This window comes from Mustela erminea, chromosome 9 (genome assembly GCF_009829155.1).
Source record: "Mustela erminea isolate mMusErm1 chromosome 9, mMusErm1.Pri, whole genome shotgun sequence".
NCBI lineage: Eukaryota > Metazoa > Chordata > Mammalia > Carnivora > Mustelidae > Mustela > Mustela erminea.
The window spans coordinates 102,360,153-102,387,959 of NC_045622.1; the positions used below are offsets into that span (position 1 = coordinate 102,360,153).

The following is a 27,807-nucleotide window of genomic DNA, read 5'->3' on the forward strand; positions in this document are numbered from 1 at the left end:
TTGTGATGCGCGTCTTGTCCGTTGTTGATGATGGAGTGCTATTCCTTTTGGAAGCTGGTCCCCAGGAATCTGGGGGTCTCCTTAGATGATAACGCTCTCTTACACTGTCTGAGCTTTCACGGAGCCACTGACTTTTCTCCTGTTCTTTGCTGTGCCACAGTAACCATCCCTCCATCTCCATGAATTCAAGTCCTCCTTGCTTCTCCAGACCAGCTCGGATGGCATCAGAGTCTGAGATTTCCCTGATATCTCCAACTTCTTATTCATCCTCCGAAAAAACTCTGGCTTTGGGAGGCTGCTCTGAACTTCTTTAGCTATGGGAAAAAGTAGAGGCAGGAGAGATAGCAGACTCAAGCATGACCTGGTTTAGCAACTGGATGACCTTGGGCAAGATTTTCAATCTCTCTGAGATTTCATTTTCCACCTGGAAATGGAGATAAAACAATACCTAGTTTACAGGGTATTACCACCATTATTATTCAAATTGATATCTCCTTGATAGCTGTAATTTTCCCCTTCATCTTTATATAGCCTGGGATTTAAGTTCCCGTAGTGCAGACCTTGGGATCTTTGTCTGACTCCGAGGGCTCGCGCTCAGTCATTGATGCGTGATGCCTGTCCAGTCTGGTGCTCAACTTCCTGACCCTAGGTTAGGAAGTTTCACTGGGACTTGGCATTTTAAGGGGTTATTCTGGATTTAAAGGGGTTTTCTAGCTCATTGATTCCCTTTTTGGTGTCCGTTTTCAAGAATAACCTAGCACCTTTTTGTATTTATTTCCATAGTGCTTCAGAAATATGCCTCAAGACACTATCCTTCATTCTTTTAGCACTAATACTTTGAAGCATGCATTTAAAATTTTCTTTGCACAGAAGATGGAACAAAAGGACCCAGAGAGAAATGAAGCGAGTCTGAGAGAGCGGGACCCTGGGCTCTAGACCCCAAGCCTTGGGTTCCCATCCATCCATCGCATGAAGGAAACTTCTCCATCATCTTCAATATAGGTTTTTCTTTTAAATTCTTGGAGCTTCCTTTGAAAAGTCCCCAGATAGCTTCGCAGAGGATCTCAGTCCTCCTAAGATGCTGCAGATGTCCTGGAGAGCTCCTCTCCCAGCTGCGCAACAGCCCTTTCTGCACACATTGCTCCCTGCGCTCGTCTTCCTTCTCACCCACTCTCTTCTGGAAAGCCTGGGAACAAGGCTCCTCCCAACCACGTAGGCCAAGCCTCGCTGGGCCCCCCTGTGAAGCCAGGGCCTCTTCTATCTGCATCCAGAGTCTGGTCCTGCCCCCCACCACAGCCACTGAGGTGCTATGGAGAGCTGGGGGGGTTACACACACCGGCTGGGGCCCTCACCTTCAACTGTGCTGTGCCTCAGTTTTCCTCTCTGTTAAAGGGACCCATTTTTTTTTTTTAAGGCTAATAATCATAATAAGGCTAATATTCCTTTTCAGGTGAGGGCTAAATGAAACAAGATATAAACTCTGCTGTAAGGTAGAAAATGCTATAACTAACGACTCCTTCCCTCCTTCACCATGTGGGCAGACCTTATGCTCCCTCTGTTAAAGCCAATTCACAGCTTTTCTTCAGGGACCATTTCCTTCAAAGTTAGCTTCATCTACTCCAGCACATGGCGCCCACTTTCTCTTCTCAGAGCAGTGGTTTGCAAACCTGGAGGAGCATTAGACTCGGCACAGAGATCATAAAAGCACAAATAACATTTAGATACGCCTCTTCAGGGTGTATAACCCTTCCTGTGGGTTATCTAATTTAATCCTTCCAACAACCCGGTGAGATAGATACTATTATCTTCTTGTTTTGTACACAAAACAAAACAAAAAAGCAAAAAAAAAAACCACCAAAAATCAAGACCCAGAGAGGTTAATTAACTTGCCCAAGGTCACACAGCAGGTGGATAGCTGACTACCTCCCCCTCCCCCTCCCCCCTCCTCCTTTTCTTCTTTTTCTTCATTTATTTTTTTTACTCTTAACCAATGTGCTCTGTAGCCAATCCCCGACCCCTGACCAATCCAACTCGGTGTCCTGGGGTGGGGTCCAGACATCTTTATTTCTAGCAAGCTCTTCAGGGGGTGGTGACGCTCGGCTGTTTGGCAGTGGCTGCCCTCCTAGTGCTTCGTTGTCTGTCCCACTTGCTTGGTACTTAGCGGTTAAATAATGACTGAACCCGCCCTCGGGAGCTGGTCTCCTTTGCAAGGGTGGGGTCTCTTCTTACACGTCCCTGAGCCCGGAGCCGAGTTGTGGAATTTACTGATTCGGCTGCATCTTGTTCCCCTGGCCCTTTATCTTTGTGTCCTTCCAGTGTTAGGTGGGGAGGTTGTTACCCAAACTGATTCCCAATCTGGCTGTTCCTGCCTTGTCCCCTCAGGATGGGAGTCTGCAGTGCCCAACCTGTAAGACCATCTATGGAGTGAAGACAGGCACTCAGCCCCCGGGGAAGATGGAGTACCACCTCATCCCTCACTCCCTGCCTGGCCACCCCGACTGCAAGACCATCCGGATCATCTACAGCATTCCTCCTGGCATTCAGGTGCGCTCACTCTCAGCCGCTGGCGGGTTTTGTTTTGTTTTGTTTTGTTTTAGGTTTGCATGTTGGCAGGTGATATGTGTGTCTTAATCTGTTCAGGCCACTGTACCAAAACACCACAGACTGGGTGGCTTTGAAACAACAGGAAGTCATTTCTCACAGTTCTGGAGGCTGAGAAGTCCAAGGTCAAGGTGCCGGCAGATTCACTGTCTGGGGGCGCCTGGGTGGCTCAGTTGGTTAGGGGACTGCCTTGGGCTTAGGTCATGATCCCAGAGTCCCGAGATTGAGTCTGCATCAGGGTCCCAGCTCAGCAAGGGAGTCTGCTTCTCCCTCTGAGCCTCTCCGTTCTCCTGTTCTCTCAAATGAATATAATCTTTAAAAAAAAAAATGATTCATTGTCTGGTAAGGGCCTGCTTCCTAGCTCATAGATGTCTTTTTGCTGTGTCCTCATGGCACGAGGGCCGGGGGGCTCTCTGGGGTCTCTTTCAGAAGGGCGCTGATGCCATTCGGGAGGATTCATCGTAGCCTCCCCCCACCCCAAGGTCCTTCCTCCAAAAAATACCATCACCTTTGGGGTTAGATTTCAACCCATTAATTTCGGAGGGACACAGTCTTTCAGTCTATAGCACTCCACCCCCTCTGTCCTTGCGTGCAAAAGGCATTATAGTCCAGTGAGTTAAGACTCACTCCAGCATCAGCTTGAAAGTCTCAATCCAAGGTCTGGCCTACAGACCATGTAGACCAGAGGTAGGAGAGACCCCACGTACAAGTTCCTCTCCAGCTGGGAACCCGTGAAACCGAACAGGTTATGTCGTGCTGCCCCCAGGACCTGCATTGGTGTCCTTGTGAAAAAAGCCCCCATGGACCCCTCCCTGACCCCTTGCCACATGGAGGCCACAGGGAGAAGACAGACGCCTGTGAACCAGGAAGGGGGCACTCAGTAGACATTGGGTCTGTTGGTCCTTGGACTTCCCAGCCTCCAAAACTGTGAGAAATACATTTGTGTTGCTTAAGCCACCCTGTCTGTGGTATTTGGTTAGGGCAGCCCAAGAAGGCTAAGGTAATTTTATACTATGGAAAGTTTCCTTTCGCCCATCCACACGGTCTCACCCCCTGCCCCCATGGGGCCTTCCACCGTTGTGCTTACTTTCCTATGTGTCTCCCGGCTTTCTCTCTGCCTGCACAGCAAAGATCGTTTCCAACCTATCCATCCGTACACAAAAGATGACATATGAGACACCCTGTTCTGCACTCTGCATTTTTCAATTAAAATATAGTTTGTAGATCTTCCCTTGTCAGTATAGCTTCCTCGTTCCTTCTTCGCTCTGGGTGATAATCCATCATATAAATATACCATAATTTCTATTCCACAGTCTCCATTTGATGGGCATGTGGATTGTTTCCGATCTTTCACTACAACAAATAATGCCGTAGGGAATAACCTTGCATGCCTGTGAGTATATCTGTAGAATAATTTTGCAGAAGCAGAATTTTTTTTGTCAAATCGTATTTGCATTTAATACTTGGTAGATGTTCCCTGCCTTTGATTTTTGGGGACACTTCTCTCCTCTTTTGATTCTTTGAAAGATAGTCCTAAGGAGCAAATTGAACAATATTCTTGCCAGTAAATACAAATGCGTTCCTTCCTTCACACATTGAAGATTTTCCTAAACGATCTAGGGTACTTACTGGATTCATCTGTTGGGCAAATATTTATTAGTTCACTCTTCCTTCCTCCCTCCGCTTTGCCTTTTTCCATTTTGTCTCTCTATCTCTTTTTTTAAGGTTTTATTTATTTATTTGAGTGAGAGAAAGAGAGAGAGCATGAGCAGGGAGAAGGGCAGAGGGAGAGGGAGAGGCAGACTTCCCGCTGAGCAGGGAGTCCCAGTGCGGGGCTTGTTCCTGAGACCCCGAGATCAGGACGTGAGCCGAAGGCAGACGCTTAACCAACGGAGCCACCCAGGCGCCCCTGTCTCTTATTTAACAAATACTGGAAGATGGATGATGGACCAGGAGCTTTCTAGGTTCTGGAGAAACAATGGTGGACAAAACGGACGGTACTTGTTCCCCTGATGTCCCCACTCTAGGGGGGATGAGGAAGACCACACAGATGCACAACCAGGTTTCTTCCAACTGATGATAAGTCACGTGGAAGATATAAAACAGGGGGTGGGGTGGGGTGATGACAGTCTGTAAAAGAATTGAATAAAAACCTTACCAGCCAGTCTGGGAAAATAGATACACACCACTAAACCATAGAGCCAGACACGGTGTGCACTGATAAATGCTGTGGGACGCCACACAGGGTCTCCAAAGTCTGGCAGACCCGGGTTCTGACCAATGGCTGGCTCCTTATTGGCTGGAACTTTGGATGACCACTTGACCTTTCTGAGCTCAGCTGTACAGCTGGGAACCCTCTGTGCACGTTGTGGTTTTGGGCACAGGGCTCCGGTGCTGAGTGCCTGGTCACCGGTGTTAGCGGAAGACGCTGCTTGTCGTAAGGAAGAGGGCTTATGTCTGTCTGTCTGTCTGGGAGGGCTGGGTGGAGAATGTCCAGGGCGGGGCATATGGTAGTAGGGCCTTAAGAGCCATGAAGAAATGGAAAACCTTGGTAGTGGGAGGACACAGCGGGGTTGTAGCGGAGAAGTGTTGCAGGCCCACGAGGAAGAGCTTGATTTGGGGCTTATGACTTGCATAGGTGGGATGGGGGAGGGCGCGTGAAGGATGGAGAAGACGACACCCTGAGGGGGGACCGTGGCCAGGCCGAGGAAGGACGCCAGCCTGTGTACTTGCCAGGCTGTGGGGAGCCCTGGGAGGCTGCTGGGCACGACTAGCGGGATGGGAGGTTGTGTAGTTGGGAATGCAGTTCAGGAACACCAGCACGGCAGGAGAAGTTAGTGGCTGCTACGGTCCTGGGACCCGAACACGGGAGGCACTGGGGCCCGGCCGGCCGTGGTGAGAAGTAGAACGACGGGCTAAAGGGGGTCGGGGGTGGGGGGTGTGGTGGGGAGCAACTATCTCCCAGGAGGTTCTTTTCCCGGCCTCTGGGATTGAAGAATGGAGAGGTGGCACCAAAGGGTAGAAGGGCTCCAAGCCTGTGTCAAGGGAAATGCATCTCTCTGGGGTCAGGGCAGCTGCTCCGCAGACCCACCCCTGAGAGTCTGCAGCAGGACGCCCAGGGCCACGTCTGCCCCCATCCCCAGAGACTCCCAGAGACCCCACAGGCTTGAGCTTCCAAGAAGAGTGGAGACCGTGAAGCTCCGCCTTCAGAGAACGAGTCCCTGGGGGAGAGACTCTGATGGGGGGGCGGGAGGCAGAGTCGTGACTGTTCCGCTTAGCGACAGGCTGGGAGCAGGCAGCCTTGCTGGGTCCGAGCCAGGCAGGCGTCTGCGTTGGCCGCACCCTGGGCACGTCCCAGGCCGGTGAGGCTCGGGCAGAGCCGTGGTGGGAATTGGCCCTTCTGTTTGGCAGCCTGGCCGACGAAGAGCCGTGGCCGTGAGCGTGTTGTAAATGCGGAATGATGTCACATGAATACGAAACTCAGGGCTGTCAGGTCCTGCATCTCCAAGAAGACAGTGTTGCGGGGCGCCTGGGTGGCTCAGTCCATAAGCCTCTGCCTTCTGCTCAGGTCATGATCCTGCGGTCCTGGGATGGAGCCCCGCATCGGGCTCTGTGCTCAGTGGGGAGCCTGTTCCTCCCTCTCCCACTCCCCCTGCTTGTGTTCCCTCTCTCTCTGTAAAATAAAAAAAAAAAAAATCTTTAAAATAAAAGAAGATGGTGTTGCCTCTCTCAGGTGCCCACAGGGACCGTTCCCTTCTCCGATGGCGCACTTACGTCATTCAGTTTGTGAAACGGTAGATGATTTTGTTCCACCCCATTAAAGTTTTATTTATTTATTTATTTAATTTTAAAAAAAGATTTTATTTATTTACTTGACACAGAGAGAGAGAGACAGCGAGAGCAGGAACACAAGCAGGGGAAGTGAGAGAGGGAGAAGCAGCTTCCCGCTGAGCAGGGAGCTGGATGAGGGCCTGGGATCATAACCTGAGCCCTGAGCGGAAGGCAGATGCTTATGGGCTGAGCCACCCAGGGGTTCCTTACAATTCTTTTTTATTTATTTATTTATATTTTAAAGATTTTATTTATTTATTTGACAGAGAGAAATCACAAGTAGATAGAGAGGCAGGCGGAGAGAGAGAGGAGGAAGCAGGCTCCCCGCTGAGCAGAGAGCCCGATGCGGGACTCGATCCCAGGACCCCGAGATCATGACCTGAGCCGAAGGCAGCGGCTTAACCCACTGAGCCACCCAGGCACCCCAATTCTTTTTTAAATCACAGGATTTTAACATCAATTTGCAACCACATCCATTATTTACAAAAAACCCCCAAAACCAACAAAACCAAAAGTCTGTATTTTCTTTCAGTTTTGTCATTCAAGCATTCATTCACTCGTTCACTTACTTTTTTTTTTTAAGATTTTATTTATTTATTTGATAGACAGAGATTACAAGTAGGTAGAGAGGCAGGCAAGGAGAGAGGAGGAAGCAGGCTCCCCGCTGAGCAGAGAGCCCGATGTGGGGCTCGATCCCAGGACCCTGAGACCATGACCTGAGCCGAAGGCAGAGGCTTTAACCCACTGAGCCACCCAGGCGCCCCATCGTTCACTCATTTTTTTCAGCCAGAACTCATTTACCATTTGTAGGATGCCTTGTGCCAGGAGCTGCATGGAATTATCATTATTATATTGGCTTCGTCTAGAAGGGATTTTTCAAGGGGTCCCACAGACCCTCAGGGGGTCAGAGATGCTCAGAAATTATAAGCAGACATTTGGGTGTGGACGGGGACGGGTTGGGGGAAGTATGTGCTGTGGTCCTGGCAGAAAATCCCGCTTTTTTTGTGAGTTGCTCAGGGGACCTGTGGACGCATTCTGGACCCTGATTAGGAAGCCTGGGTTCTGGGTGAAAGCTGCGTCCGTTCCTTTCCCACCCAGCCCCAGGAGACTGTGGGGTATGGGTGAACCCCCATGTTCACTGCAGCGTTATTCACAATAGCCAAGGCAGAGAAGAGACCTAAGATAAGGGTCCATCAGTGGATGAACAGATAAAGAAGAGGATAGCACGGCCCCTGGCGTGGAGGCACTTTCGTGATTCTGAGTAGTCTGGAAATAAATAGTTCAGCGTGCCCTCGGAAACCTGGACTTAAGTTTGGGCAAAGCCGTTGGAGGAACCCTGTAACCTCTCTCTAGGCTGCAGGTTTTCCTCTTTTGTAAAAGCAAACAGCCAGCATAGCTGATGGGTGATGACGATGAACATTTACCGACTCTTACTATGCACGGGGGCCAAGCACACTTCACACTCATATTCTCCCTATTTAGCAGACATGGAACCAACACCCCAAGAGAGGGCTCCAGCCAGCACCTCTGGGAGGTGGCAGCTCTGGGTCCAGACCCGGGTCTGAAGACTTCACTGTGCATGCGTCACACCACTCCTGTCACAGCTTTGCGATCTGTTTCCGCCTAGACACTATGACCCTTATTATTGTCATCATTATTTGCATTTGTCACAGTCTGTGTCCCTTCATCAAAAGTATTTTGAAACCTTGGGCATCTGGGTGGCTCAGTCGTTAAGTGTCTGCCTTTGGCTTAGGTCATGATCCCAGGGTCATGGGATCGAGCCCCTCATTGGGCTCCCTGCTCAGCGGGGAGTCTGCTTCTCCCTCTCCCACCCCCCTCCCCCCGCTTGTGTGCCTTCTCTCTCTATTCTCTCTCTGTCAAATAAATAAAATCTTTTAAAAAAGTTTTTTGAAAACTTGTCTACGGCCGTAATACCCTCCCGACCCCCCGAAGGGCCCCTATCTCGTCTGAAAACTGCCCTTGGCTGTATTTCTTTCTGCTTTCAGGGGCCAGAACACCCAAATCCCGGGAAGAGTTTCAGCGCCCGTGGCTTCCCACGACACTGCTACCTTCCAGACAGCGAGAAAGGGAGAAAAGTAAGAGCGGGCGTCTGGGTGGGGTGGGGAGGATTTCCTTCTATGTCAGGACCCCAGGTTTTGCTTCCTGCCATGCACAGGCTAAAAAGTGCGGGGTCTCTTTTTACTCTAAATGCACATGGTAACTAAGGTCATATTTGAATCAGCCATAGGTAAGGGTGGGTATGATTAGAATTTTTTCTCTTGCAGGGCTGTGGCGGCAGGGTTTTTTCCTCTCCTGGATAATACCAGCAATAATTCTTCTATTTTTGGATCCTTTCTCTCAGGCTTTGCTGCTTATTAGCTGCTGGTCCTGGGACCAGCACCAGGGCCACACCTAGAAGCTTGGTAGAAATGCAGAACCTTGGAAACTGCTTCATTTTTACAAGATCCCAGGTGATCGGACAGCACGTTAAAGCTTCAGAGCCACTGCTCTGGGGCAGGGATATTAATTTGGGGGAGATTACTTTTTTTATAATGTACTTTTGTATTCTATGACGGCTCCAAAAAGGCAGAGGGAAAAATCACTGGGTTTCTGGATTCCCAGTGATTTGTGGTCAGGCTTCAGTGGTTCTATAAATTATAAAGTTAGAATAAAGTTTTTATGTTCATTTTTCTGTGGCAAAGGCCAGAAAGTCATTGAATTTTCTAAAACTTCCCTAATCTCAAAAAGGATAAGAACCATTGATCTAGGGGTGTGCTGTGCCCCTTTTTGTGGGGTGCTGGGGGGCAGTGTTGGGCAAGAGGTGGATTTGATTTTATTTTTTAAGATTTTATTTTATTTGTGAGAGAGAGAGCACGAGCAGGGGGAGGGGGAGGGGAGGGAGTAGGAGAGGGAGAAGCAGGCTCCCTGCTGAGCTGGGAGCCCAATGCGGGGCTCGATCCCAGGACCCTGAGATCATGACCTGAGCTGAAGGCAGAGGTTTTAACCCACGGAGCCACCCAGGCGCCCCACTTGACTCCTTTTCTAATCCTGCCACTACCAACCTAGTAAATACTTCCGTCTTTCACCTGTCACCGGGTTAAGTATCCTCTTTTGAAAGTAGGCTCCAGGCCCAGCATAGAGCCCAGTGCAGGGCTAGAACTCACAGCCCTGAGATCAAGACCTCAGCTGAGATCAAGAGTCGGAGGCTTAACAGACTGAGTCACCTTGTAGCCTCCCAGGTTAGGTAAACAAAAGCACAGTTTCTAGCATCAAGCTGTTTGTTGATAAGAAATAAACTAGAAAAAAAAAACCCCAAAATTGTTCTGATATCTTTCCCTTCCTTCTTTATGATGTGCTGTCTTCTCAGCTTGGCATACAGACCTACTACAGTGTGGGTCTAAGCCTTCTCCTCACACTAATTCCTCACCTCTATACTTCATTTGTCTGCCGGTCGGGGGCCCTAACCTTGGACTCTTGCACAGCAAGGTAATAAGATCCTGGGTTTGGGAGCCGGATTGGCCTCAGACAGAGTCCTAGTTCTGCATTTACCAGATGTGGGGACTGGCATAAAAGAGGAACATTCTGAAGTCTTAGTTTCCGGATCTATAAAACAGTGGTGACAATTTCTATCTGCATGGACAGGATGTTGTAAAAATTAAATGAAAATAGCATTTCTAAAACGCCCAGGGTGTTGACAGCTCTTGTTGTGATCACATGTGCTTTGGCTCATATTTATTTAATGTGTCTTCATGTCCTTTTCTACTGATACACAGGTGACTCTTTAATAACTCAGGGGCCAGGGGTGCTGGCCCCCATCCTTCTGAAGTTGATATCCAAATATAACTTTTTAAAGAAAAGATTTATTTGAGAGAGCAGGGGGCGGAGAGCGAAAGAGAGAGAGTAGGAGGAGGAGAGAGAGTGGAGGGAAAGAATCCTCAAGCAGATGCCCCGGATGAGAGCAGAACCCTATGCAGGGCTCCATCCCGGGACCCTGAGATCATGACCTGAGCAGAAATCAAGAGTCACATGATCAACCGACGGAGTCACCCAAGTGCCCCGTGGTAGTCCTTTTTGGAATCCTGAGCATTTTCATCGGGTGTTTTCTTCATGCTGGACAGGGTGGTAGGCAGTTGTCTTACTCAACGACAATTTTTTTTAAAACATTTTATTTATTTATTTGACAGACAGAGATCACAAGTAGGCAGAGAGGCAGTTAGAGAGAGAGGAGGAAGCAGGCTCCCTGCTGAGCAGAGAGCCCGATGTGGGGCTCTATTCCAGGACCCTGGGATCATGACCTGAGCCGAAGGCAGAGGCTTTAACCCACTGAGCCAACCAGGTGCCCACTCAATGACAATTTTTAAAAATTTAGCTGAATTAGAACATTCTGCAAGCCCTAACACCTCGTTGGGTCTCACCTATTAAATAGAGACGATAATAACCCCTGCCAGATCTGCCTGCAGGTGGACTTGTGAGGACCAGGCCAGCAAACAAATATGAAATAGCCTGGTAGAGGGACACCTGGGTGACTCAGTCGTTAAGCGCCTGCCATCAGCTCAGGTCGTGATCCTGGGGTCCTGGGATCGAACTCCGCATCGGGCTCCCTGCTCAGCGAGGAGCCTGCTTTTCCCCTTCCTTCTGTCTGCCAATCCCCCTGCTTGTGCACACGCTGTCTGTCAAAAAAAAAAAAATCTTAAAAAAAAAAACAAAAAAGCCTGATGTCACAGCATTTCCAACCCCATCACTGGAGCGCTGTGGCGCGTCTTTAGCTGCGTGTGCTCTAATACTACATTTGGGGGGTGGAAGCAGAGGGCACAGCTTCAGAAGCTCTAGGATCATAAGCTCCTTGAAGTCCTAGGTCCTATCTTTTAGCCGTGTTGCTGGCAGCTAATGTTTGTTGAGTAGCGTGAGTCAGTCTCTACTGTGAAAGTGCTGGTAACATTTAGCAGATCATCATTGCCATTTTGTAAGTGAGGAAATTAAGGCTCAAAAAGGTGGTCATTTGTCCAAGTTCACACAGTTCACCAGTGACAGAACCAAGAATTAACTCACGCCTCCCTAACTCTACATCCAAACTCGTTCTTTTCGCTGTGCTTCTTGGGGCATCATGATGCAAATAGAGGTGGACCCTTGGGAAGGCTCTACTGTCCAAGGCATACTCTTTGACCAACATTAAATGTCTGCCTTTGGTCTCTTGCCTTGACTGGCTTAGGTGCTGAAGCTGCTGCTTGTGGCCTGGGATCGCCGCCTCATCTTTGCCATTGGTACCTCCAGCACCACGGGCGAATCAGACACCGTGATCTGGAACGAGGTCCACCACAAGACAGAGTTCGGCTCTAATCTCACAGGTCATGGCTACCCGGATGCCAATTACCTGGATAACGTGTTGGCTGAACTGGCTGCCCAGGGCATTTCTGAGGACAGCACTGCCCAGGAGAAGGACTGAGCTGGGGTGGGGTTGGGGGGTCTATGGGCCAGGAGGGGCCATGGGGACCACAGGGCAGGAAGTGGGAGGGTCAAGGTCGAAGTTGGTGCCATGCCCTCCCGACTCCCTCATCTCCCCTTCTGTCCTGTCCCCATCCCCCATCCCTCCCGGCCACAGTGGGGGAGGGAGATTGAGTAAGGTGACGTCATTCATAACCCTCATCCACCACAAAGGAAACATGGGATGAGGGCCGTCCTCGGTCTGTTCCCATGGAGTTTTCGGTGCTGGGTAGGCAAGAACCCCCCACCCCCCTAAGTAGGGGGCATGGTCAGCACACTTAGGGTATGGACATTGCAAGGGCACTCCATACCCTGGCCTTGTGAAGCCTGAGGTTCAGTACCTTAGCTGGCTTCTTGCTGCTTCCACTCTCCTTTGAGAGCGGAGTTTCTGCTTTTCTCTCCTCCTCTGGAGGTGAGGAGCTCTCACTGTGCAAGATTGGGGGGAAAGGGGTGAACCGCTTAACTGCTGTGACATCAGAAATCAATGCCTCGTTGTACAGCAAGGAAGCACTTCCCGCCAGGAGGGTCAGGGAAGCAAAGGTTTCTGGGAGCACATTCAGCTCTCATCATAGTCCCTGGCTTCTCTGAGCCCTCCCTCCTCACGTTTTTGACCTGTCCAAAGAGGCATCTGGTTCTCTTGTGTGGATGGATGGACTCTGGGTTTCCTCTCTGGGGTGGCATCCCGTGATGTTTCCAGCCCCTCTCTGATCAGACCAGAGTCTGCATCCCACTTAGCATCTGAACTGTCCTCAGGGAGAGGAGCCCATAGCCTTCTTCCCAACTCATCCCAGACCAGCTCAAAGATTCCATGAGTTTCATCAAGTCACTGTGAGTAGAGCCCATGTTGGGCTCTGTGCCATCTGTGTATGTGCATCTGTGTGTGTGCGTGTGTGCACCACTGGGCAGGTTGGTGGACAGTCCCATCCTGTTCTCCCGTCCTTTTTGCGAACTGTCAGACTCCAGGTCTGATGGGGGTCAAACAGTCCCGCTGTGGTTCCTTAACCTCCCTCACCTTTTGCAACCCATCCCGTAGTAAACTTGGACCCAGATGCCCCAGGGATGTGCTTGGGGAGACGTGTAAGGTGAGGACTGGACTGACCCCTTTTTATATCTCTTTCAAGATCAGATCTAACCAATTCACCCAGTCTTGTTCCTATGAGGGCTTTGATCTGTCTCCATGCACATTTCCTAATCAGAGCCCCGAGGTGGTGCTGGACCCCCTCATCTATCACAGATTGAGCTTGAGCATGGAGGGAGACTTTTCAGCTCATTCCTCACAGGGCTGGGACCACATCGTGGGCCAGTCCAACCTGCGTTTGGGTTGTGTCCCAAGACTCTGGTCTATACCCTCTCCAGCATTCCTCTTGCGTTCCACTTCCCTTAAGGAATGAATTGGGGGTCAGGGAGGAGAGAAAGGGGATCAAGAAAGGGAAACCCAAATCTCCCTTAGAAAGTGGGTTCTTTGAACTATGTGTTTGGGGGAAGTTCCTCTGGATACTAATTTGAATTTATATACCTCATGTTTTGGGGGTTTGACGTATATATATCCATATATATTTCATAATATTTGGAAGGTTTTTGATGCTAGAAAAATGAAACAAAAGAACCTTCAGAAATGGTACTTAAGTTAGAACCCGAAGCCAGGCTTTCCTGCGAACTGGCTCCGTAGCTGCTTGCTGTTCGCCCGCAGCCGTTTTCACGTTGATGGGACCAGTGGATTCACCCGAGAGTCACCCAGTTCTTTGGGACATGCTGGCGCTGAGCCTTTCTTCATTCTCCAAATGGCTATCAGGATGCTAACTGGCTCCAGCAGAGGGAACTCTGACAGGAGGAATTGTTCCTGACACCTCCGGTCCGGTTTCTCCTGTCGGCCGCCTGCCATCTTATGTTACTAGTGGACCAGGACTTAGGGCCTGAGTTCACGGCTCCACAGGGCACAGTTTCCTACCACAGTCAGGAGGAAGGGACCTTGCTGCAGTGTTTAATATCACACCCACCCTCTGCCCTTTGCCAGGCTGTGGTGTACCAGAGATCGTGGAAGAGCCTCACTGGAGACCTCGTCCCATCCCCGCCTTCAGCGGGAGACCCGGGTCAAGTGTCTGCCGAGCTTCTCACCCACGGGGATGAGGAAACAGGTTGAGGGTCAGTGGGTAGAAACACACAGCTGTGGAGTAGGTGGGGAGAGGAAGAAAATGCACCTTGACCCCTGGCAGAGGGCAGCCGGGAGAGAGGCTGGTTTCCTTGCAGTAGGCAGAAGAAGGGGCGGGTGGGCAAGGGGACAGCTGAATGAAGACGGGGGAGGACTCCGAGAACGGACCAGGCAGGTAGGGTGCCAGGGGCAATTCCTCTTTCAGGATAAGTCTTCGTACCTTCAAGACTTCCCCCTCAGGGTGCTGACGACGTCTGCGTCCTGGTTCTCTTCTTCCCTGGGGTGCTCCGGAGGCATGATCTCACCCTCATGCAGCTCCTCTTGGGGGCTTTCTAGGCAGAAGGGGTCTTGACTCTCCTTTCTAACACTGTGCCAGGCAAGATGTGGAGGGAGGGGGTGCCCCTTTGCCCTTTCTCTGTGCCGGCCCTGGAAAGGCACAGTCTCCGGCTCAACGAAAACCCTGCCAGCAGGGGTCCTGAGCACCCACCGCTCCGACACAGGATGTTTTCCCGCCATGGCTGTTCCTGCTGTGTCTCCTGGCCCCTGAGGGGAATCCTATGCCTTTCCTTTCATGCACCAGCAGCCCACTTTGCCCCCTCCTGAGTCTGCCTGAGGGATGACAAATGGGATTGCAGACGAACTCTGTCAGATGCCCATCCCTTAAAGGTTACTTGTGTATATGTGGTTGTGTGTGCCTTTGTGTTTCATACCCTTTCCCCCACCTTTTTTTGTAAAACTTGGACTTCTCTGTGGTTTTACACTTGGTCAAAAGTACTCGTCCTGGTATTGCACTGTTGTGTGCATGAGAGGGTAGGGGGCAGTACAAGAAAGGGCCCTGTCCCCTTTTCTTGTCTGTGGTCACTGGCAATTGAGTGGGGGGTTTTCTGGGAGAGGGAAGGTGAATGTCCTAACCTAAATCTTCGTAACTGGTGTTTTGAAGTCCTTGGTGTTGCTCTGTGAGAGGACATCGCCACCTGGTGCTCATGAGGTGTATGTGCAGAACAATAAATGGCAAGTGAACAAACCACAAATGGCTGTTAACCTTCTGCTTTTTGCAGATCAGGGCACCTAAATACGGGGCATGTGGGGCACCTTCCCCAATCTGTAAGCAACCACAAGACCAGAATGGGGGCGGGGGAGTCCTCTTTTTTTCCCCCCCAAATCTTTTGCAACCACACATTTGACCAGGGGACCTGGTTTGACTTCTAGTTCCTCTCAAGAACGAGACCGCATGGCAGGGGAAATTTAAGTGAATCTATGCGGAAAAGACCGCCTTAAAACACGTGGATGTTTGCTTCTTACAGTTCTCTCCACCTGACTACAATGTAGCAGACGTTTCAATAGTTTGCCAGCTGTTGTTTCTCAAGTAAATGTTTAGTATTAATCATCCCAATACTAACACGAACACGAAATGCAAATACAAACCTGCCCTTATCACCCAAATGTGTCGATTTCTGAGAATCTAGAGAGTGTTTTCACGGAAGGTGGGGTTCATCTTTCCACAGAGCCCAGGCTGGGCTCCCGGGTCAGGACAGCAGAGCCTGTGAACTCCCCGCCCTGGGTTCTGACTTTGCAAAATGAGATGATGGCTGAAAAATGATGTGATGGCTGTGGGGGGGCTGAAAACCCCCCATGTTCTCATTTCCTGTAGATGAGCAGTTGGACAGCGTGATTCTCCAGTACACACTTTAATGCATATTTATGCATAATTTTGTTAGAAATACAAGTTTGAGAAGAACTTCTATTTCAAAGGGCAGTTAGTGCATTAAAAGTCTGAGAGCCGTTAGCTGCACTTTGTCTCTCTAACTCAGTCGTCTTCAAGGAATTCATGGGGAATTTGCAGAAAAGTGGTTAGTTCAGCTGAAACTCACCCACAAAACACCCAGAGGTTTAGGAGAATATTTTAATGTTTAAGTGGCAGGATTCGAGTGGAGGTTGCAGAAATCAGTGTTGGTGGCTGGGCAGCCGGGAGAGGAGGGCTCAGGGAGACAAAGGAGTAAGCTCCTTCCCATCTTCCCACAGGCTGGGATGCTTCAGGGTCCTCAGAAGGATTTATGTAAGCCGAAACTCGTGATTGTGAATGTTAACAAGGCGAGAGCAGATTATCCTTCACAAAAATTAACTCATTTGTGGCATCTGATTCAGTGAAGGGATATTTAATTAATTGAAAATGTTGTAGAGAAGGTGTGCCAGGCTAGCTCAGCCCATAGAGCATGTGACGCTTGATCTCAGGGTTTGTGAGTTCAGGCCCCATATTGGGAGTAGAGATTAGTCAATAAAAAAAAATTTTTTTTAATGTCCTGGAGAAATATTAATAAACTCACCCTAATTGTTACAATTCGATGAGACTGGTGTTAAAATCAGGCAAATCTCCCCCCCGCCAAAATAGAAAAAATAAATAAATAAAATTGGACAAAGCCCCAAATGCCAGGAAACAGTCCTACATCCTGCTGGATGCCTGAAGGACATCTGCCGGAACTGAAATAAATGTGTCACGAATGGTGTTGGATGCCTTTTTTGTTTCATTTAAAAACGTGGATTTGATCATGACTGCCCCTTTTCTGCTGGGCGGGAAGAAAAAGATATATAATTGGTAGTTTCTATTCTGTTTTGGTTTTAGGGAGGAAATAATACTTTGGTGTGGGCTTACTTTGACTTCTTGCATTTTCCCTTGTCTCCCGCCCCTAGAAAAATGCAGACTTCTTGCTGGAATGTGCTGGGGGGGGGGGTGGGAAGGGGTGTGTGTGCGCACACATGTGTTTGGGGTGTGCGTGTATGTTTGGGGGTACACGCGTGTGTGCTTGGGGTTGTGTACAGTGATCTGAGGACGGGAAGGGGAGGGGTCCCTCATGGATGAAGAAGGGGTAGTATTCTTGAAACAGAGACCAGGAAACTGTCTCAGAGACCAGGTGGTTAGGAGTAAGGATTTCAGTTTCCCTTGAGCGCCAGGATCTTGTCCAGTTCTCATCTTTTTTTCCCTCACGCCTTGTCTCGAAACCGTCCCTTCTCTCTTAACCTCCTAATAGAAGATTGTTAAGTTAAAATATTTTTGAGGACCTTATGGCACTAGTCTCAAGTCCAAGAGTGGCCCGATCTGAGTGAGTCTGAATCGTGGTTGGAAAGCTAGAATACAGAGACTTAGTAGAGACAACATCTTGCTGTTCAGATAAGCTTCGGAGGACCCCATGCATTGGTACAGAACCCTCAAGGCTGAAAATCAGTGCCCGTGCGGGACTTCCCATATCTTATGGGGGAAATTTCAGCCCCCAGGACCATGAAATCCAGAGAGATATTTAAAAAACAAAACAAATTCTTACAGCTCGTGAATTGGAAACCGATCTCGGATTAAATGCAGGGTCCCCAAACCCAAAGGTCTGCATGCTCCCCGCTCTCTTTTTTCAGGGCTGTAGTCAGGTGAAGATAAATAGTGATGCACACAGAGAAATGACACCCCCTTCACGTTTTAGCCCCCAGGATGACCTTGGCTTAAAAGGCACGTTGGCTGTCCTACCCTCCCCAACCCTGTCCACGCAACTCTGTTCATTTTGTGGCTGGGAGCCCTAAGGAAGTCACAAAGTTATACCTACATTTTCCTGCACCTGCCACGCCAGTCCTCAGGAAGGCAGAAGTGGAGACAGATAAAAGGCAAGCGTGAAGAGATGGGAGAGGCGTTTCCAGGGGAGAGATTCAGGCTGGACTCCGCTCCTGTTCTTGGTCAGGGGCACCTCCAGCGTCTGCAGTGCCCACAGCCAGACTCTGCCTCTCATCCTCCAACAGCTGGTAGCCCCTCTTCTTGTACTTCCGGGTGCCATAGACGGCCAGGGCGATGGCGGCTGCCAGGACAGTGGTGACCCCCACTGTGACCCCAGCTGCTGCCCCTCCTGACAGACCACCGCCGTCCCCACGGATGACCCTCATGGCCCTGCGCAGCTCTAACGGCTCCCCCAGCCTCCACTGGTGGGTCTGGGAGTCTTTAATCCAGGAGCTGGCCGTCTCACTGTTAGTCACTAAGACAGTGTTAGTGGCAGCTTGACTCATGAGGGGTGGCTGGGTGTAAGGGGGAGCCTGCAGGGGGCAGAGCCCCTCCTGTGAAGAGCCCGGACTTGACGCAGTAGGACACTTGGCATCCATCACTGATGATGGCCAGGTGTTGGCTGAAGCCCCCGGGACACTTTTTTAGTGAAGGTGTCCCCAAATCTTTGGATGCAGCAGAATTCACCAAAGGGTTCCCGACTGCACAGCTAAAGAAGCCACCAAAGGGGACTGAAAATCTGTATCCCATCTCATAGTCCAGGGAGGCACATACCTTGAGGCTTTCAAAGAGCCGCAGTGGAAGATAGCCAGCCGGGCAGGACTGCGCGTTGGTCAAAGGGTTTATGCTCTTACCACTGAAGAGGCCCCCAAAAAGCAGTCCTGAGTTTTCTGGTATTTGGCCGCCCGCCACGCACCAAAAAGCCCTAAATTCAGCCTTTGCCACCCGGAACACGTCTTCGCACACCGTCTTGCAGAAGACGAGGAGGGTGCATTTCCGCCGGCACTCCAGGTGGTTGTAGCCGTCCTCGTGGATCTGGGAGAGCAGCTGGACTGGGGAGTAGCCAGAGGGGCAGGAGAAGTCACCAGTGAGGGGATTCTTCTGCTCCAGGTGTTGGCAGAGTTGGACAACCTCCTTCCCGGAGAGCTGGGTGCATTCCTGATAAACTCCTCCGAAGGAGAAATTGGTCATTTTCCCCTCGCAGGAGCCGTCATCCGTGTTGGCCTGGAAGTTGAAGTTGGGCGAATTGGCATTGGTGCATCCAGGGTAGGTGTTGAACGTGTAATAGCGCCTCACGGCGGCCTCCACCGTCCTGGACAGCTTCTTGACCAAGGGTCCCGGCAACTCGGGCAGCATGTCGGGGTTGATGAAGAAATGCAGAGGCAGGCCAGCGCGGTCTATGGCCACCAGGTGGTTGAGGATGCCCTGCTGCCAGGCCTGGAGGGTGATGCCCGGGTAAAAGGGAACCCCTCCGATGCTTTGCACCCTGGAGTTGGTGCGGTTCGAGAGGTAGCTCTTGGTAAGGGCGCTCTGCGAGGTGTAATTCTCCTCAACTTTGTAGTTCACGATGTTCATGAAGGCAATCCCAGCAGAGGCAGTCACGGCGGTGCGGCTGCTCTCGCCGTCCTGTAGGAATGAGGCTCGGATGTGGTCCTCCTGGATGAGAGCTGCGCCGGCATCCACGCTGGTGATGACATGGGTGCCGTAGTTGAGGACCAGCAGTTCTGCGAGGTAGGTCGCCATCCGCGTCTGGTTGTTCTCCAGGCGCTCGGAGATGTCCATCAGCTCCTTCTTAAACCTCCAGCTTAGCTCTGGCGCTGAGTTGATCTTGACTGTGTAGATCAGGTTTCTCACCTGAACCCGGGTAGTCACAGCTTGGTCTTTTACTTGAAGGGTCTTCATCTTCTGGAAACCAGAGGAGAATTTGCCATTGACCTTGGAATAGAGGGAGAGCTCTGAGTTGATGGAGAAGGAGGTGCTGCTCTGGTAATTCACCCAGGACTCCAGGATTTCAGAGTTCATCTCGAGGTTGCTTTGTTTCTGGGCGATGCTGACGATTTCATCGGGGATGATGTACTGTCCATCTTCCGTGGTCCTGCAACCCCTGTAAGTCAGGTCCATCACCCGTCCCATGTCCACATTCCGCAGGTTATCCCAGCCCCCTCCGGGTAAGGCTTCTAGAACAGGTAGTTTCAAGGCGTTCTTGCATTTTTGAAATCCAGACTCATTCGTCTCTCCCAAAGGCTCGTTCGTTTCAGCCCACGCTACCACTGCCCAGAAGAGGACAGCACCCGTGAGGCCGTTCATGGCTTAGGCAGTCCCACACTCGCCAGCCCTAAACAGCAGCCAGCGAGCTTGGTACAAACGGAGCAGAAGGGAAAGAATGCAGCTGCGGAAATGAACACATACAACAGTTCTCCCAAAGCCACCAGTTCCTCTTCAGGCTCATCTAATTACAAAATAGGGAAACGAGAGTTGGTTGGAATACAAAGGCCCATCAGGACTTTGAAAAAATCATGTTGTGCTAGGTATGCAAAGACAGCCCTGTATCCTTAACAGTTAACTGCCCCAACAGCCCCCCTCTATCCCCCAGCCCCAGGCTGGTGACTCTGCCCCAGCAGTGGGATCTCAGAAAAAGTACCACCACACGTCTCATGGCTGCCTTCACGGCAGATTTCTGGCTTTGAAAGAAAGTTTTGGTTTCATTTTTGCTCTGATGTTTCAAATTTTCCTTGACGGCTCTCTCCTAGGACTCCAGCACCGGTTTCCTTTTACTGTAAATAGTGAACCGTTGCTGAGACTTCCTGCCTCCCCCTTCCCTGGGCTCACTGCAGGTCAAAGCCAAGGCCTGGGGCTCCCACTCAGCTGAGGGTGAAGGCAGTTAACACACAAGAAAAGAATGACAATCTTGGACACAAATCCTGTGGACTTTCCCTGTTATGAGCCTCATAGTGCAGGCTTTGGAGGTGCCGTTACATGAGGCAGAGCTGCGGGGGCTGAAGTAGACTCGGTTCTGCTGCGCTCTGGAAACTTCGGTGTGTACTGTCCTCAGTGCTCAGACTGAAAGCATTGGCCCCACATTGTGTTGTTTCCTTTCAGGCAGAAATGTTTAAGCAAAGAAAAAAATCCACACTCTGATTTAGATTTTGATCAAAAGCTGGAGCGCCTGGGTGGCTCAGTGTGTTAAAGCCTCTGTCTTCAGCTCAGGTGGCTCAGGTCATGATCCCAGGGTCCTGGGATCGAGCCCCGCATCGGGCTCTCGGCTCAGTGGGGAGCCTGCTTCTTTCTCTCTCTGCCTGCCTCTCTGCCTACTTGTGATCTCTGTCTGTCAAATACATAAATTAAATCTTAAAAAAAAAAAAAAAGCAGACAGTAGCCAAGGAGTATTTGTGTATGTATGTACACACTTACACATCCTCTGGTGTGTGTGTGTGTGTGTGTACAGTTGCTAAGTTGGTACCTGTTGTTACAGCTTTAATTTTTCGTTCTGCTGCTAAGTTTATGTACTCAGTCTAGGTGCATAAAAAAAGGTGCCTTTTTATTACTCAGTGGTTTTGAAGCAACAACTCATTTGTTCTATCATTAGGAGAACATAATTTCATGAATTTCCTTCCATGTGCCTATGCTGTCTGTATTATGATGTATATATGTATATACATGTATGTAACATGTCTATTAGACCCTGTAGTTTGGAAACGTGTTTCCAGACCCACTGATCTAGTGCCAGGATTAACCCAAGGCCAGCTCCATCACTTCTTTCAGACCATTAAGGTGCATCTTAGTCCATTCGGTGGTAAACAAAGAATCCAGAAGAGTTAATGAAGCTCCCAGTGGTACCCGCATGGCCCCCCAGATCTTACCACAAACCAGAGGCAGAGCTGAGGCTGAGAACGTCGTGTTTCAGTTTACAGGTACCACAACACTACCACCTGTGTGCAACCTGGGAAAAAGGTCTCAGGGACTTGAATGGTGGCATGTTGCCGCTGATGCAGTTGTCCAGGTTCACAGGTTGAACTTCACTAGTTATTATTCAAACCTTGGTGATGTTCTGGGCCTATTCATGCCTAGGTTATCATGCTTGGAGGAATTTCCTTGTATCTGGGGGGGCATTAATGTATGAGCCAGTGTCTGCTGTTCGTATTTGGCCAGAGAAGCAAGCCTGTGCAGGGGATGTCCTGGGTAATTAACAAATGAGTTACTTATAAATTTGTGGGCGCCTGGGTGGCTCAGCGGGTTAAGCCGCTGCCCTCGGCTCTGGTTATGATCTCAAGGTCCTGGGATCGAGTCCCACATCAGGCTCTCTGCTCAGCAGGAGGCCTGCTTCCCTTCCTCTCTCTCTGCCTGCTTCTCTGCCTACTTGTGATCTCTGTCTGTCAAATAAATAAATAAAATCTTTAAAAAAAAAAACAAAAAAAAAAAAACAAATGAGTTACTTATAAATTTGTAGCTCAGTAGAGTGATTCCACCACTAGAAACATTAGAGGTGAACGCCCTCAAGAACTTCCAATAAGTCTATTAAAATGCCCCCAAACCTCTTGTCAGACCGCCACAGGGTGAGTTCATCATCGTGAGAAAACAGGCACACTTACCCCGTTTTGGAGACACGCTGACAATTTATTACTTTTCGTTTACCTGTTAATAGATCCTGGTGCATTCTCACTCTTCCTCAATGAGAGTCCAAGCAAGGCGGATATAAATCATTTTCTATGCCGGTGCTGCTCTATCTCTGAACACACACAGTTGTCCTGTTTTTTTGGACAGGCTTCTTCATTTCCACCACAGCAAAAAGTGGAAAATAGCTAACAGAGCCAACAGCAGTGAAATTATATTGCATCTATTGACGAAATATTTTATAGCCATCCTAACTATATTTTCAAAAAATGTTAGTGACAAAAGAAATTTTTATGCCATAAGGTTAAGTGATAAAAGCATGATAGGCATCCAGTGTGACCTCCACTACATGCATATAAGCTACTGGAGAGACGTACACCGACTCACTGACGGCGATGATATACGCTGGTAGGTTTTATAGATGATGTAAATTTTTCCCTCTTCCTTTCCTATATTTCTTGAGTGTTCAACAAGGAGCATATCTTTACTCATCTGACACATTTTTAGTGAGACTCTACTAAGCAGCAAACACAGGGTTGGGTATGGAATAGTCATCACTTTTGTACTCAGGGAAATGAGGCATGAAAATGCATTTTAAACACAAAAGAAAAAAATTATCTTTGGAATTTCCATGTACCTGAAGTGATCTAAAGCCTGTGATTGCTGTGTCCAAGGAAGTTCTATTTTCTATTCATGGAGAAACAATGAAAAGAGAAGTATAAAATGATGGGAATTCCAGCACAACTTCAATTTGCGCGCCACCGGCAGAAATCACGGCTCATGGCGGTCAGGGGTGAGGAAGTGGAGTCATTCTCATTTCTTTCTTGCTTTACTCTGCTCACCGGCAGCTCCCTCTGCTTTTTCTTGTGCTGAAAGGCATATGCAATCGCAGAAACTGTCCAGATGGCTACTCTACAGGGCCTGAAAATCGAACTTGGGTCTCTAAAAGAAAAAGGCCACTTTTCTGCAAATGTTTGCCTCAGTGCTGCAGAAGTGTGATTTCACTTCCTCCAGAAAGAGGCAAGAGGGAAGTCCCGCGTCTGCTTTCTTTCTCAGTTTGAGCACGTGCAGCCTTCTGAGCCAAACCATGATTCATGCCTGAGGTTCGGTTCTGTGTGGGCTTGGGGCAGGTCCACCTGTTTCCAGCTTCTGCCTTTCACCTGTGATCTGACATGGGTAGGAAACCCTGGCTGTGTTTGCGGGGAACCAATCCCGTTCTTATTGTTAGCAGGGATCCAGGAAACCGGTCAAATGCTCACAAAGTGGGTCGAGGAACAAAGTCTTTTAAAGACTCTGGAATAAACTTGGTTCTGGAAAATGCAGGACGTGTCCATTAACAAAGTGACAACATTTTCTTTTCTGAAGAGTCGATTGCTAACCTGATGTTTTGAGAGCTGCTTTGGTAAGCCCTTCCCTCTGAGACTGCTTTTCCCATCAGGTCTGTTTGCATTATTATTTTTTTTTTTTTTTTAAGATTTGTTTGTTTGTTTGACACAGAGAGAGAGACAGTGAGAGAGGGAACACAAGCAGGGGGAGTGGGAGAGGGAGAACCAGGCTTCCCACTGAGCAGAGATGACCTGAACTGAAGGCAGATGGTAAATGAGTGAGCCACCCAGCCGCCCCAATTGTGCATTCTTTTTTTTAAATTTTATTTATTTATTTATTTATTTATTTTTAAATTAATTTTTTATTTTTTATAAACATATATTTTTATCCCCAGGGGTACAGGTCTGTGAATCACCAGGTTTACACACTTCACAGCACTCACCAAAGCACATACCCTCCCCAATGTCCATAATCCCACCCCCTTCTCCCAAACCCCCTCCCCCCCAGCAACCCTCAGTTTGTTTTGTGAGATCAAGAGTCACTTATGGTTTGTCTCCCTCCCAATCCCATCTTGTTTCATTGATTCTTCTCCAATTGTGCATTCTGACCCCCCAAAATAAGAACACTGTGGTTCCTTGGGTCCCTTTAATCTTGAAAAACAGAATGTCCAGGTGAAAAGCCTCTGAAATCCCCACTGAAAGCTAGGTCAGGATTTGGCAGGCTGTGCCATTTTTCTTCTTTTCTTGGTTAATACTTTTCCCTCCCTTCTTCCTCCCAATTTTGCTAATGCTTTTTCTCCTCCTTTTCTGCTCTTTGTTTCTCTTTGCCATTTCCATATGTAGGTTTGAGGGACACAAGTCTGTGACGTAGGATGATGACCTTTCCACTGCACTCAAGAAGAAATACACACCGACTCGGTCTTCAGGCTGTGTGTGTGCCTCCTTATTCCATTTCCCGGCAGACATCACCCATTGGTCGTACCGTTCGTTCCCGCCGAGCTCTGAGGCTGTCTCCGTACCCTTCTCAGCACATCTCTAGGACATTCTAATGGAAGCCTGTTTCATCTACCTATTAAATAAATACTTACTTTTTAAATTTAAATTCACTTAGCCAACATACAGTACATCATTAATTTCAGAAGAAGTAGAGTTTAGTAATTCATCAGTTGTGTGTAATACTCAGTGCTCATCATGTCACGTGCCCTCCTGAATGCCCATCACCCAGTTACCCCATCCCCCCAACCTACCTCCCTCAATAAATACTTACTGAGCATCGATTATTTGTTGGGCACCCATTGTAGGTGCCATATTTGGAGTAGCCAATACCAAATTTAATGTTCTTTTAAGAGTCTGGGTGACTGAGGGGGCCCTCAGACCTCCCTTCCCTTTCCATCTCCTCTCCAATCTAAGCTTTTCGGAGACAGAGCAATTAGGGCCAACCCTTACCCCCTCCCCATCTGCCTTCAGGATTCCTAATGGCATCAGTCTAATACGAAGTCTAATATTCTTGTATCATCCTTGAGCTGAAAGCAGCTTCACATGAAGAGATTTATACACAACAGGACTGGAAATACAGTGGGATTCCTCTATGCCCTTGATTCCCAGTCCCCACATCTTTTCTGTCATGTAACTTCCTCTTTGAGAAATAGCTGAACAAAAGAAATAACTGAGTAGCCTTTGACCTCCCTGGGTCAGCTGCTGGCAGATTTCATATTTCTCTATTTGTTTCATTATTGGGTAAAAAAAAAAACAGTCTAACATTCAATCTTTTCCTCTTTAACCACAGGATCTCCAGATGGGATTTTGAGCAGAGACACTTCTTTCTATCGGAAGTGATCATGAATAGGTTAAGGTAAAACAAGCAAATTAGGTCAGGTGGTTCTTCCAGAATTATGTGGAGTTGGGAGCTTTGGGTCCTCCACTGAAATATTCCTATTGTCTTAGTTGTGTCTGGGTGGTTCAGGGGGTTGAGCTTTCAGCTCTTGCTTTTGGCTGGGGTCATGATCTCAGGTTTGTTGGACTGAGACCAGCACTGGGCTCCTTGCACAGTGGGAAGTCTACTTGAGATTCTCCCTCTCCCTCTCCCTCTCCTTCTGCCCTCTCCCCATCTGTGCACTCTCTTGCTCACTTGTTCTTTCTCTCTCTCAAATAAATACATCTTTTTAAAAAAGAGATATTCCCATTGTCTCTATTATTTTGGAGATCTAAATGTGACATTAAGAGCATGGGCTGGCGGGGGAGCCTGGGTGGCTCAGTGGGTTAAAGCCTCTGCCTTCGGCTCAGGTCATGATCCCAGGGTCCTCGGATTGAGCCCCGCATTGGGCTCTCTGCTCAGTGGCAAACCTGCTTCCTCCTCTCTCTCTGCCTGCCTCTCTGCCTACTTGTGATCTCTGTCTGTCAAATAAATAAGTAAAATCTAAAAAAAAAAAAAAAAAAAAAAAAGAGCATGGGCTGGGTTGTGGGTCTATTCAGTCTCTTAGATTTTGTTCTGCTTAGTATAGTTACTCAAAAATATCTCAAGTCTGGACTGATAAACATGAATGTGAAATAGAGTTTTCAGATTTGAAATGTAGGCAACATCTGCGCTCCATATGGGACTTTGGGCAAGTTCTGGAGCCTCCCTAAACCTCTGTCACCTCAACTGGGAAACAGAAGTAGTAGCATCTACCTGTACGTAACAGGTGAAGTTGTAAATCATCCATGTAAAAAGCTCCATATGACCCGGGTAGGAACTCAGTGTGTATCTGCCTTCAGCGTGCTGAGCTTGCTGGCGTGTGCTTCAGTCCTCTCACAATGGAAATGGGAGAAAAGGCATGTTATAGCACCCCAGGAGCTTGACTTTCCTCCAGTTGTCCATTTGACAGCATGGGAAGCCATATTGACTCTGAGGGATCATCTGAATATTTTTTTTTTACTAATGTCCTAAACAAAGATAGGCAGGAAAACAAACTAGTAGCCATGCCATCTGGTTAATGACAGAGGCAAATTAGAAGTAATTGGTTGCTTTATCAAGGAATTCATCCTAAGAGTCTTTTAGAATGGGGCTGGCAAGTTTTTGCTGTAGATGACCGGTGAGTAAAAAAATTCAGGCTTTGCAACAAGATGATCTCTGTGCTAACTACTCAGTTCTGCCCTTGTAATTTAAAAGTAGATGATACATAAATGAATGGGTATGCTGTGTTCCAATAAATCTTTGTTTACCAAAATGGGGTGGGGTGGGGCTGGATTTTGGCTGTGGTCTGTAATTCACTGATGACCAATTTAGAATCATAGAATTATAGAATCCCATAATTGGAGCAGATGTGCTCTCCCAGCCAAGGCTTGAGCCACCTCCAATACAGTCTCAACAATCCAATATAATCCAACCTCGGCTTGGATGCCTCCGGGACCTCTACCTATTGTCTGCAGATAATTCTGATTCTTAGAAAGCATTTTCTTCCACTGAACCCAAATTGTCCTTTTGAACTTTCTGGGGGCTGAGATCAGACTTTTGGGCTATGGCCACCTTGACAACAATGTTCTATATCACATCCAAGCAAGAGAAGGTGGTTGGCTTACATGCCCACCATCCTGGAAGTCCTGTGGGAGTATGATTAAGTCTATCTTGTTTAATGACTAATCAGAATGGGTGAGGACCATAGTGTGAGGGTCCTAGAGGCCTCTTGTTGACCCAATTATTCCTTTATTGGTGGGTCATGAAGAATTTCAGGGTTTCTAAGGCAGAGATCAGAGCAGATAGGGTACTTGGTAGGCTGGGAAAAGTACCTGTTAACCTACAAGAAGAATATATTTCAATATTTTCACAACCTATCCACATGAATACTAGTCTCCTGTAAAAAAAATCTGATGCATAGTACGTAGTCAATAAATATTTGTTGGAAAAAACAGCTGACTAAAAGGACAAATGAAGTAAGAACCTTGCAATCTTAGAATTCTATTAATGAGATACCAGAAAAGCCAACGGCAGAGACCTCCAGGGCCTGAGGTGATGGCACAAATAGGGCAAGACATTCCATTTAGGAGGAGAATCCAATTTATGTTTGAGGTTGAAGACAAGAATCCACATTTATGTCAGCATTCCGACACTTGTCAAAATTGGGACTAGACAGACCAAAAAAAGGACTGATTCCACTAATAGGAGGTTCCTAGAATAAGAAAATTCATAGAGACTGAAAGTAGAATGGCATTTACCAGGGATTAGAGCAGGGAGAAATGAAGAATGTGAACATGTAAGTAGATTTTGACCCCGTATTTATTAGCGGGTGTTATGGAGGCAA

At 48.5% G+C, this 27,807-nt stretch overlaps 2 protein-coding genes across 4 annotated transcripts in view; one reads left to right on the top strand and one right to left on the bottom strand.

Moving 5' to 3' along the window:
- The window catches only part of DTX4 (deltex E3 ubiquitin ligase 4), a 35,830-nt gene extending 20,737 nt beyond the window's left edge, over window positions 1–15,093 (top strand). For 2 of the 3 annotated variants that reach the window (XM_032356954.1, XM_032356952.1), the window contains exons 7-9: window positions 2,383–2,544; window positions 8,439–8,528; window positions 11,642–15,093. In XM_032356954.1, coding sequence (XP_032212845.1) covers window positions 2,383–2,544; window positions 8,439–8,528; window positions 11,642–11,875 — 486 coding nt within the window. In that variant the 3' untranslated portion in view covers window positions 11,876–15,093. Of the gene's footprint in view, window positions 1–2,382; window positions 2,545–3,914; window positions 4,330–8,438; window positions 8,529–11,641 lie in introns of those variants that run through there. The other variant, XM_032356953.1, reaches the window with a different exon arrangement.
- Window positions 15,094–15,734: 641 nt separating this feature from the next.
- On the bottom strand, window positions 15,735–20,195 carry MPEG1 (macrophage expressed 1). Its single transcript, XM_032356951.1, is given in 2 exon segments — window positions 15,735–18,128; window positions 18,130–20,195. Coding segments are annotated over 2 exon segments (2,151 nt in total). The 5' UTR covers window positions 19,902–20,195; the 3' UTR covers window positions 15,735–17,749.
- Window positions 20,196–27,807: the final 7,612 nt, after the last annotated feature.